The 13,541-nt window shown below is 30.9% G+C and overlaps 1 protein-coding gene across 1 annotated transcript; it reads right to left on the reverse strand.

Annotated features, from left to right (window-relative positions):
* Positions 1 to 852: 852 nt before the first annotated feature.
* Positions 853 to 13,238, reverse strand: LOC139490370 (ionotropic receptor 25a-like). The gene is made up of 14 exons (XM_071277181.1): positions 13,120 to 13,238; positions 12,070 to 12,129; positions 11,476 to 11,715; positions 10,337 to 10,482; positions 9,583 to 9,720; positions 8,819 to 8,920; positions 8,197 to 8,259; positions 7,375 to 7,425; positions 6,899 to 6,979; positions 5,968 to 6,156; positions 4,094 to 4,409; positions 2,436 to 2,991; positions 1,521 to 1,725; positions 853 to 1,213 (listed from the first exon to the last, which is right to left on the reverse strand). The coding sequence occupies exons 1-14, from the start codon at positions 13,172 to 13,174 to the stop codon at positions 1,007 to 1,009; spliced, it is 2,409 nt and encodes an 802-aa protein (XP_071133282.1). The 5' UTR covers positions 13,175 to 13,238; the 3' UTR covers positions 853 to 1,006.
* Positions 13,239 to 13,541: the final 303 nt, after the last annotated feature.

Raw genomic sequence — 13,541 nt, forward strand, 5'->3', positions numbered from 1 at the left:
TGCTCTTTGTTTGGGTTATTGTCATTTTCATTCCATTCTCAATTTTAATCGTGCATTGTTCACTTTCCACACACGAAATTTGTTCTCTTGTAGGTAAACTGATGCCCAAAAAAACATGACTGAAAATATACAAGGGGAAAAGAAAAAAAATGATGGATATTCGCTCCTCTGTTTCAAAATAACAAGCTTTTCAATAGACTGCTATGAATTAATGGTATATAAATAATGAAACTTAAAAACGGTAAAAAATGTCATTCGTAATAACCATGTTTTTTTCATATAGATGAATCATCAATTAGAATTCAAAGGGTATGAAAAGGATTCTCTCCAGATTATTCATGCTTTAAATATAGACCGTTTTTATCTATTACAAAATATACAAACTATGAAAAATTTACAATAATTTTATAACGTTTCCAAATTTGCTTATCAATTATATGTAGTAAAATTACGACAAGAAAAATGGGGATAAACTAGGCAAATTTGTTATTGGCGCTTCATGGATACAACTAGAGGATTCCCAATATCTAACAAAACGTAAAAAAAACAAGAGAAGGAAACATCATTAACATAAGCAAATGATGACGCGAACTACTACCATTTCGACAAATAACTATAATCAACGCGCGGAGCAGCATGTCAAAGTAGCGTGTTTGCAAACCACTACGTGTATTAAGTAAAAACCAGTGACTTGTATGCAGTTGTCTCATTGGCACGCATTCAACATTTGGTTATTTCTATGATTTTGATTAATAGTAATATGACGTTTTTGACAATAGCAGTTCATTTTAAGCCAACAGAAACAAAAAACAAAACATGTTTAGAAAATGGTGAAATTAGCAAAGACCAATAAAAGACACCTTTAATTAAAAAAATCAGTTTAAACTACAATATGTTTAAATCTGGATTAAAAAATACAATTTTATAACTATCAAAATGTTGGAATATGTAAACTTATCATTATGAATTATTCATTAACATTTATAGATTTAGAGAATGGTCAGTATCAAAGAGCAGATGTTGTCATTTCGATTTCTTTGGTATCATGTCGATCACTGATATCAATTCCATTATCGCAGTGATCTACGTTTTCCTCCAGGCTGCATGCTTCTGTTTCAATAGCAATGTCCTTATTGTCATGGCAAGTATCGTGAGAACGGTCAATTTGGGAATTTCCACTGTCATCCCTTTTGTTTACTGGCAAGTTATACTTCTAAAAAATAATTTTAATTTGCCATTAATTGTATGACTTTATCAATGATAGTTGACTTATTTTCTTATTATCAGACGATTATTTGGGGTTTTTCAATTTTTAAATGAAATTTGATCTTTAAGACATTAGAAACAACGAACAGATTAGGCTGTTTAATTCATTGAGATGTTTTCATCACAATTTTTATATAAACCGAAAGGTTAGACCAAGAAACGGTCATCCAGGGTGTTTTTTGTTTAGGTGATGTATGGGTTGACATTACAATTAGCCGAAAACCGTAATGCATTTTTGATATCGAACAACATACCTGGCGTTTTATTCTTCTAAATGCAACTTCAATTATTAGAACGGTAAATGCTGACACTACTCCTAATATTAAAACATAGAAGCTACTTTGTAGTTCTTTCATAGAAAGACCCTTGTTTTCATCTAAAGAAGTACAAGGTGATTCTTCCTGCCACCATTTACGTTTAAGAACGTCAAACGTTTGAGTCTGCTGTAGAAAAAGCAACCTGAAAAAAGTAAACGCGATTCAAAAGATATAAAACCAAATGTTGATATAAGGCTAATCTTTAAAATGTTTTAAAAGTTGAATGGGCATGTTAAACGCCAAGATATAACATATGTCATACATTTTTCGAAAGCGAGCTTGTGTGAATAAGTAGGGTATATATTCGTAAAACTTTTATCTGAAACATTTTTAAGAATATTTACTCGGGTGGTGATACCTTATCTGAAATGAAGTGTGATAGGAATAATAATTAACATGAGGGTCATTGTGATTCGTAGCAGGTAGTTGCAGACCCGATTAACACTTTATGGACGGGTTGCTAAATTAATGTGCTTGCAGACAAAAAAATATTTATTTTTTAAAATGACAAATTTTAATACTAGTATATAAAACCAAAACATCTCACTTGTATGACACTCCATTTAAAATTCCATTATATTGACCACAATGTGTAAACAAAACAAAAAAGACATTATAACTAAAATGTCAACAATAATTGCTTTAATTGGTAAAGTTTAAATGTTTCATTAAATAATAGTCTACCACACTCTTACAAACTTGATTCAATGTCGTTTACAAAGTTTCAAAAGATTTAATAAAATATGTAGATTTTATCGACTAAAGAAGATATGACATTGCATCAAACCAAATTTCCCTTTTAAGTTTCTTCGAATTAAGCAAAATATAAGTAATGTCGCAATAAAAATTTACCTTTCTGAAATGAGTTGTCTATACTTGGAGCCTTTAGAGACAGCCAATCCTATTGGATGTAATGCAATTGGATTTGACACTTTTTCCAGACTGCAGTTTTTATTGGTTAAAAATGTAGCTACAGACGAATCAACAATCACTTCATATCCCTTATTTAAAAATGTCAAGGCTGACTCGAGTGAAGATGGTAATGAGTTACGATTAATATTCTCTAGAAGATCAGTAAACATCATGTTCAACGGAAATGACCATACTGTATAATTTGTGACATTATATATATTGTCCGTCACAAAATTCTTCCAAATATTTGAAAAGTATTGCTCATATTCGGCAAGTTTTTTAATATACTCAATTTCCCATGAGCCCGTTACGACTGTAAAATTAGTAACATCATTTTTGAGTTCATTTAACACCGTACTGCTGTCGTCTATCAGTCGAATATTGGTCAGAAATGCAGCCATGTTAGCTGTGAAACAGGCCATAAATATTGAAGAGAAAAACCAGAAACCAGCTATTAAGATGCGTGAATATCCATTTAACCATGAATTGTCACAACCTGTAAACAAAGGGTAGAATGAAATGTAATGCTTCAACACAATTATTGCTACCTTTGAATCAAATAAAAAAGTGGAACAGATACGAGCAGCACAATTAAAATCATATATTACAAACCCTTACCAAACTGGTGTGATCCCAGATTTTCTTAAAGGGTTACCAATGCCTGCTCCATGAGTGGCTTCCGTCGTGTGACAAATAGCAAGTTTAACATTCGATGTAAGTCGCATTCGGACACAGTTGGAACATATTCCTGGTCACTGAGACACAGCTATGTCATATACGTCAACCGAATCATATAAGCGTTAAGACATTTTTGGTGGGATAAATTCATTTTACCATTACAAACCATTGATTCAAAACATTTCTTGTAATCACTAATATTGGAGATATTAAGCTGTTGTCAATTTGCTACACGGTATGACGTAATATTTTATATTACCCCTGTTCAGAATTATTTAATCAATCTTATGAATTTCAAAGCAAACGTAAACGAAAAAAAATCGTACGAAAAACGTTGCCACAAGAAATAAAAGTACATTCAAGTATTTCTCTCTAGATTGCATATAAAGCTATGTTTGCCTTCTCTTGAAATTTTGGATGAAAAAATACCTTCTTTTTTTAATTAATATTCTTGTCTCTTTAAAAAATATAGGGACAGATTTAAATAAAAATAAAAATAAAAATAATAAGACTACAAACAGTTAAATCGTACTTTTTTGTAAAATATCTAAAAGATTTTATTTTCGCAACATGAAAATCAGACACTTTTTAATCAATATCGCAAGAATGTTATGCTCTCTCTAACTGGTGTGGAATGTCATTTAGAAATTTGAAGAAATGGGTTAATTATTTCGAATAAAGATCAGTAACTCCTAAATCATTTTTGTATGTGTAACAAGTTATCTTCTGTATTTTAACCAGTAATTGATTACAGACTTGGAAAATAGTATATTCTAATAAACTTTTTCTTGGAATTAGGAAGGTCATCAATGAATCTTTCCATATTAATTCAAATACTAGTATTTATATAATTCTTAAACAAGACAGAAGATACCATCTTTACATTCATAGATCGAGTGCATCTTAAACTAAGTAAATACCTTCAAAACATAGAGAAGAAACAACAAACCACACTGCGTCCCCAAAACATGTTTTCTTTGATGCAATGGAATCAGCATGGATGTGTTCAACTGCATATTTTTGGAAGATAAACAATATGATGCTTGTTAAAAGTAAAACCAGTAAACAAGACAGCCAAACAGATAAGGAAAACACGTCTAAGAATACAAACGCTTCTGGTGTGAGGTGAAATCTGAGAACTTGTAAACCAGTTGTTCCCAAATATGGCGATACAAAATCAATAACGGAATCACGTTCGGATGTAACTGCTAAAGGAGCCAAGGCAATGTCTGCTTTCTACAAAACGAAATATGTTCAAACAAAAATACATTTTTATAAAGATATTACCAAATGAATACATTTTATATCAAACCGTTTTTATTTTAATTTATTACTCAAAATGTATTATTTCACATGCTTTTTTATTAAAATTGTCAGTTCTTGCACTTTCGATTTGAATAGACAGGTTTGTGTTAAGGAAATATAGCTAATTCAGTAATTATTATAGATCTTGGAGGATTAAAATATTTGTATAGAATAGTGTATTTCACACTTAATATTTTATTGTGTACTTATAATTGTAAGGACAAACTAAGCCTATTACCCTCTACTATACATAAATGTATATGTAGTACAGTATTGGGGGAAATGCCCTTATCAGTATCATGAATATGGCATTTATGTTTGAATTTACATGAAATTAGAAGCATTCGGTAATATCTTAGAGATACAAGTTTTCAAATTTAACCAACCGTTGGATATACTCCATTAGGTTTGGGGAATTTTGTTTTTCAAGAGACAGTAGTCTTGAATAATCATAGTTTTTGGATGTTATATTACAAAATACAAACATTTTTAATTAAAAGTTATAAATGTTTCCTTTCTGTTTTTTTACTTGTCCTCATGTGTTAAGCCTAAATTGTGCTAGTTTATTACTGTTTTTCTCGGTGAGCATAACATTTTAGTCAATCTTAAAGAATAATCTACAACAAAGCTGGCATTTTCATTTTCCAAATTTGTTTTTTATGCCCCACCTACGATAGTAGAGGGGCATTATGTTTTCTGGTCTGTGCGTCCGTTCGTCCGTCTGTCCGTTTGTTCGTCCGTCCGTTCGTCTGTCTGTCCCGCTTCAGGTTAAAGTTTTTGGTCAAGGTAGTTTTTGATGAAGTTGAAGTCCAATCAACTTGAAACTTAGTATACATGTGCCCTATGATATGATCTTTCTAATTTTAATGCCAAATTAGAGAATTTATTCCAATTTCATGGTCCACTAAACATAGAAAATGATAGTGCGAGTGGGGCATCCGTGTACTGTGAACACATTCTTGTTAAATACATGTTGATCGAATTAATATCGGTTTCGTCACTAAACAGGTTTATGGTTACCCCGTTTCCTGTAAATAGACCATGATCCCGAATACATAGAAATGACCGCAAACATGTTTTTAATGTTACCGTATCGCCTATCATAGGGACAGATTACATCTTATACCATTAACTTATAGCATGTACTGACAATTATAAAACAATGTGACTGTAGCTGCATGTGAAGCAGGAAATGAGCTCGCTAAAGCACTTGACAGCACTACCATATTCAATAGGGTTGAGGATTTATTACATTTTGATTTTCATACCAAAAGGTATTCTGCACTTTCCTGAATTGTGAATTTTAAGAACTCGACTAGAAATGTAAGGTTAATTCACAAGAAAATGTGCAAAATTGAAATATGAAAACAAATATTCTGATGTATCATAATGATATTGTAATAGTATCTTCGAATGTCAATATTTGAATTTATTTCTGTTTGTGTATAATGATTCTATATAATACATGTCCTGGTACTCGTAAACTTACATGATGAACTAGATCGCCAATACAGCCAGTCCATTGTGTTCTGTCCAGAATGCCATGTACACCACCACTACATTCAGTTATGATATAAGTAAAGTTGCAGTGTTTTGATATGTCATTTAATATGTCAATCAAATATCCAGAATAAAAGACATTATTATTTAGTTCTTCCTTGAACACATACGGTGGAACCTAAAATATAAATGAAAGCTTACTCACGTTTTTTAGGCCGTCCTGCTTTAAAGAGAGACGAAAGATAGCAAAAGGAAATTCAAACTCATGACTCGAAAACAAGCCGAAAAAGCATAACAAAAAAGAAAAGACAAACATGAGTACCTAAAAACTTAGAAAACTAAAAACTTAGCAGTTCCAATATTTGTTAGTAAAAGTAAATTCGCTGTATACTATTGGATTGGCGATTTACAATTTTATGGATTTCTGCTACTGAAACAATAGTTATATCGAATCTTTACAAAAAAACAGTTCTTCATACATATGTATAAGAGAATGTATAATAAGTCTTATAAATAAAATGAATTGATTGTTTGAACATTTTGGTATAAAATAAATTTAGATCAATTGAATAAGAACAATCACAACAACTCGTCATTGTTATTGACTATTAAAGGGACAAAGAAACAATCCATTTATTTACGTTAAATTCCTTAATTCTATATTTAGATTGGTTTTGTTTTGCTTTATTTCGCTCTCTCATATAAAATATATAGTTTAATTGGGTTTGTCTTTTTTGTTCTATGTATCAAAACCATAATTCTTTAAACTTTCATTTTTCGTAATACAAAAAAATAAAGATTTAACCCTTAGTTATATTCACTTAAGGAATCGTTTTTTATAAATTGGGAATCATTGGAATCTAACGACTATTTCCAAATACCATTCATAAAAGTCGTGCATACTTTTAGATTAAACTTACAATAATGATTGAAACTCGTAAGGTTGGTTCCCGCTGAGGTCGTTGTAAACTTTCGTTAGAAACATTCTTGAAAGTACCGCTCTGTAAATATTGAAACAAAACCTAAATCATTCTTTATATATAATATTGGAGAATTGTCCCGCTCTTCATTGTTACTGTTTGTTATTCTAACTTGTGATAATTAATAACAAACCAATATTGTAAACATTTATGAAAACATGCTTATTGACTGAGCTATTGATTTTCCTTCTAGAAACTGCTAAAAGAGCTACAAAGAAAGCAAATTTCAGAACTAATGTGTTCTTTTACAAACAACGCATTTGTACTATTTTTAACATCATGTAATCACGAAATATGCAAGTGAACAGTGCAATTTGTCAAAAGAACTAAAAAAAAAAGAAATTTTAAAGAACATAGGTCTCCTAAAACAAAACAACACATTTGTACTTGCATGTGAACAGTACAGATGTACTTACCTCATTGTATTTTGCAGACTTGGGGCGGTGATAGGCTATCCATTCAAAATACTGAAAAGTTACAAAGTAGAACGGACATTGTGAAATATCCATTTAAAGCTTAAAATCAAACTTCTGTAATATTCTTTAGACTTTTTGTAAGGAATTGTAAAAAGAACTCACTCATATATATATAGATATTATGCTATTATTTTTTTTTAAACAACAAAAAAAAACTAATTATTCGTATCCAATCGATTTTAAGTCGAAATAAAGATTCCATCACAACAACCAGTGTCTTAGTAATATGATATTGTTCAGCTCGAGACAGATAAATTTTGGTATTTAATGCGCCAGGCTTGCACAACTCTTTAAATAAGTAAAATTTACATGTTGAGAGTGGAGTAATTTCGTAATACAAAAGTAATGTGGTGTAATATGTTTCTCTAATAATTTTATCCTTCCTTTTCAAAGATTTGCAAAAAGATGTGTTCTTTATATGCGACATCATCAGGCATGGTCGCCTTTTTTTCATGACGTCACATTAAAAAAAATCAGAAGAAACCCAGAAAATTTGACGTCATAGTTAAATTTCGCCCATTTGTTGAGAACATATTAATATTCAAATATTTTTCTCATAACGATCAGGAAATGTAAAAAAAAAAACACAAAAAATTGAGAAAACATCTTCAAATGAAACTAGGACAGAAAAAACAATCCCTGGAATATCGTTTAAACTGGAATGATAAGTATTTTTGGTGCGACAAAATCTTAAATCAAATACAGTAGTTATCTACCTTTTTCAATTTTAATTTCATAAAATAAATATTTTAATTCACTTACCGTACCATTTGTATTATTCCTAATACATTCTGCTGTAAATGTTATTTCTGTAGTGGAAAGATCCTGTATAGATATATTAAATCCAGAACTTGTAAAGTACATTGTAATAAACTTCAATTTTGATGTTTATTACAATGTACTATTCAAGTTCAAATAGATGTAAGAAGATGAGGTATAAGCAATGAGACAGCTCTCCATCCAAGTAACAATTTGTAAAAGTAAACCATTTTTGTCGAAGTACGGCCTTCGACACGGAGCCTTTGCAACATGTTTAAGTGATACAATATCACGTAGAATCGAAGGGTTATGGTTTGAGGTCAGGTATCATCAGTGCATGAATATTATATAGTATAGTGATTTGAACGTAATGTGTACAAAAACTGAATGAAAATGTTAAACCTCTGCTGGTTCAAGGGATTGGTCGGCTATTATTTGTATACAAGTATTGAAATGTTATTCATGACGAAAACAATAAAGAAAATAACTTTGTTTACTCTTGAAGTTGGTCTCATGGTAGAAAACAATAGCTGGTTTTTTTTCTAATATCCATGTGTGTTTGCATTGCGTTTAACAGACAAAACATGCAAGTAACGCATTATGATAGTTAAATAATCTGTAATACCTCGGAAACTTTTTCCAGGAACAATTCCGCTATGTTATCGTCTGTATTATTTACATCAAGTGACATGGAAGCTGATTTGTAATCTGCATTTAGACATGTAACCTGAAATACAAATTGTTTTGAGATAGATATGAGCTTTGATACAAACCATTTGAATGTGAAAGATTGAAAAGTACACGCGGAAGACTATATACATATTTTTATATAATAACCAGTGAGACAATTATCCAACAGAAACCAAATAACAAAGAGGTTAACATCTATAGATCGCCGTAGCCTTCAACAATGAGCAAAAACCATACCACAAAATCAGCTATAAAATGCTCCAAAATGATAAATGTAAAACAATTCAAACGAGAAAACCAACGGCCTGGTTTATATAAATACCAATGAACGAAATGCATACATGGTACATGTATACAACAACAAACGACAACCACAGCATTACATGGTCCTGACTTAAGACATCCACATAAAGAATATGGTGGAGTTAAACATGTTTGCGGGCGCCCATAAGAACTAACCAAACTCTATTTATTTTGAAACAAAAAGTACCTATAGGATATAGAATTGTAGTCTTAAATTGTTATATTTGTATTGACATTTCAAATCGTAAATAAAGCACGGAAAATTTTGAAAAAAGTATTTTAAATCAAACTCAAGTTTTTAATATTTCAAGAAGAAGCATTACGAATCTTTTTAGGTACTACAATACCTGGTATCTATTTGATCCTACATCTCATAATAGTAAGATTATATTTTACCGTTCTGTTCAAACTGCTACAATAATCGTCCGAGAGAACTAGTATCAGACCATCTTCTGACAGGGTATACTGTTTAAAGCCATCAGTTGGTAGAATAAACCATACATTACTGGACGTGAGTAGACCCATCGTTGAGCCCTGAAAATTTTTGTCTATACTGTATTCATAAATATTTGCAGTATACAGTTGGGGTGTGTTTAATGCTAACATGATTATCAAACACAGTTGTATGATGAGGTTGAAATCAAGGACATATTATTCCAAATTTGTCGTTTCACAAACACTTTATTTCTGATAATTATTTTCAAAATCTTCTGGAAACGTCACATTTCAGGCGTCATTGTCAAACTGGTTATGTAAATCTCAGATAAAATTCACATTTGTTTTTAATATTTATCTTTATGATTAAATTGTGATTAAAAGTTGTATTATGATTTGTAATTGTTTCTTATTACAAGTATGTCGCATGACAGGCATGGTATTCATCAGAGTGAGGACCATATTGTTTCCAGAACATTTCAATTACCATCATGAATAAGCTCGAGGCATTGGAAAAACAATTGTTTGATAAATGCAAATGTAAAGTGCAGGTTAAAATATCTTTGTATGCATACAACTTTGAATATTGTCTTATCCTCATAAAACACTGAAAAATCTAGAGAGACTTCGAAAAAGCAAGGATTTGTATAGTAAACTCTTACTATACAAATCCTTGGGAAAAATAATTTAAAAAAAAACAATATTTGTAACATACCATTTGTAGAACAGTTGTTATTAATGTTCTATTGCCGATAACAATGAAATGTCTGGCCAACGGTAGTAAATATGGTTCAATATCCTCGTTCAAGAAAATAACAGCCGTCCCGTCCTGCAAACGGTGTAAAATTGAGTTACCTATAACTAAAGGAAAAAAAAACATGTAAGCAAAATATTCAGTTAATTTTGTTCAGTTCAGTTGAAGAGATGAGAATTCGTTTATTACCTTGTTGCACACAATTTTTAAAGCTTAATTTGACAATTTAGTCAAAGTAGCTTTTAAATGAAATGGAAAACTAAATTAAGGGATAGCATTTATCATGTAAATTTATCAAATATTATATAAACACTTTCATCATTTCTAATGAAAAGAAAAACTACAATTCAACGTTAAATAAACTAATTGCGCAGTGATCAGTTTAACATACATACATAAATTAGATAATATGATTCAACATTTATAAAAGATATACATTCATGAAAAATGCCATAAATACACATTACGTGATCAAATTAAAGTTTTAAAAGATGTTAAATGTAAAACTTCTTTAGTCTTCTGGATGTAGTCATTTCAGGTTTAGGAATTTTTGTCAAATGTTCTGATTCCTTGACTTTTTCCTACGATAAAATTGAGAATGGAAATGGGGAATGTGCCAAAGAGACAACAACCCGACCATAGAAAAAAACAACAGCAAAAGGTCACTAACAGGTCTTCAATGTAGTGAGAAATTTTTTGTTAAAAGATACCAGAGGGACATTCAAACTTATAGATCGAAAATAAACTGACACCACCATGGCTAAAAATGAAACAGACAAACAATTGTACACAAATAGAAAACTAAAGACTAAGCAACACGAACCCCACCCAAAACTGGGGATGATAGCAGGTGCTCTGCAAGGGTAAGCAAATCATGCTCCACATGTGGCACCCGTCGTGTTTCTCAAACCCGGAAAATGATCTAATTCGGACAGTCACATTCGTGAAATGCTCTATTGATTTAATTAATTTGGTGATTGCTGGGTGCTTAAACTTTTGTCCTATTTCGTAGCAGTCAGTATTCGAATGTATACTATTCTCTTTCGTGTTTGTTCTCATGATTTAATTTTTAATAATAACATATTTGATTTACGTATTACCTGCTCCAGATTCATCCGTTATTATAGCCATATCGTCAAGCTCAATATCCCACATTTCAAAAATATAATAAAGTAATCTAGTGTAAAGGTTTCCGAGACTGTCAATGAAGATATACGAAGGTGGGTATTGGATACTGTCATGGCCATCAAAACTAGAGATGTAGGCAAAATGAGATTCAGTATCATTAAATGGCGGTATAGGCATGTCCGTACTGGTATCAATTAAAATTCCTCGATCTTCTAAATGAAAAATAAAAATCATAAAATAACATTATAGTGATGTGAAATATTTTCATTTTTTTTTCAACACAGATTGATGATATTTTTTTTTTTAATTACACGATCTTTTATTATATCTTTAATTTGTACGTTGATGCGTTTCCCTCAGGTTTAGTTTGTAACCCAGTTTTGTTTTTTCTCTGTCGATATATGAATTCTGAACAACGGTATACTACTGTTGCCTTTACTTGTAATGTCTTACAACAACTTTCTGCAAAAAAAAGCTGTTTAAACAGTGTAAAAAGAAACGGAAGCTAGCGAGGTGGTGTAATATTCATTTACAAGGTAAAACAAATTAACTACATAATTCATTACCTAATGTTCTATTTAAACTCAGGATCGAATAATTTCCTGGAATTAAATTAGGCCTATTTTCTGAAAAAGAGCACACACATATTTATAAATCATTACTTGCACATGTAAATTAAATATGCAATAGGAAATAAAACATTAAGTTCAGCTTCGAAAAAAAATATACTAAAACAGATGAATTTAACAAATATGCTTATATGTAGTGATTTACAATATATAATACGTAATGGAGATAGTCTTTTGAATCAGAACATAGGACAATAGGTACATGTATTGATGGCTAAAGGGGCCTAAATGTTTTGTAATAATAAGCTGCTTAATAAGTTTTCATATCGAGGTTCGACTTTTCTCTCTCTTCCTGAGGGTATCACCATCCCAGTAGCCAGTACTTCGGTACTGGCATGAAAATACGGATTTTTTTGTATTATTAAAATTTGCTGTTACAAAATGTTAGAAATTATTATAAATTAAGGAATGTATCTCCCTCGTGCAAAGCTCTGATTCCTTTCACGGATTTGGCTATACTTTTTGGACAGTCAGGATATTTCCGTGAGCTTTAAACAAGAACAATCAATCCACTATTGGATGACTGAATTCTCTAATGGGTTCTGTTAGGTGAGCTTTAAATTTATGATATTTTTTCATTCAATTTATTTAGTAAAATGAAAAAACTCTAAGTCTGAGATTTTCTGCTCGTATATCGGTTTGCTAACAAATAAGCCTGATTGCTACTGATGAAAGACTAAAAACGAACGATATTAGAATCATATTAAACACTCATCTCAACATGATCACATGATCAGTGAAGCCAATCACATGATATTGTAGATATCTAGTGCTCCGGTATTGAAATTTTTTCTCAAGGTCATATTTCGTATTTTGATGATGGTTGCGGTGTCCTTGAAAGTCATAGTTTTAGTTTCTTTGTTTTTCAAATAATGATTATTCCATGTTTGCTGATTTTAAAAATCTTACTAATTGGGCAATTATTTGGAAATAAAAGATAATAGTTCATTGTACATGTAGGCAAAAAAGGGAGCTTTAAATACTAACCTTTCAGTAACGAAAACACTATTACACAAACTAAAACATAGTCTCTACTCCTCATTTCCTAAAACAAAAAGTTACTTTGATAAAAAGAATCATTATCTTTTATGTTTTGAAATTATATAATTCATCTGATGATGAGTGCAATTATATATAATTTTAATAGTTGTTTTCAAGCTTCTATGAAGTTTATATTATGTCATACTAGTGTGTAATTTATTTATATGCTCGCAAATATAACAACTGCAGCTCGCAAATATAACAACTGCAGCTCGCAAATATAACAACTGCAGCTCGCAAATATAACAACTGCAGCTCGCAAATATAACAACTGCATTGTCATAACATAAAGTGTAAAACTCGGCTATATCCATTCTCCTGTCCTAAGTCAGGAATCTGATGTACAGTAGTTGTCGTTTGTTTATGTA

The sequence above is a fragment of the Mytilus edulis genome, chromosome 9 (assembly GCF_963676685.1).
Source record: "Mytilus edulis chromosome 9, xbMytEdul2.2, whole genome shotgun sequence".
Taxonomy (NCBI): domain Eukaryota; kingdom Metazoa; phylum Mollusca; class Bivalvia; order Mytilida; family Mytilidae; genus Mytilus; species Mytilus edulis.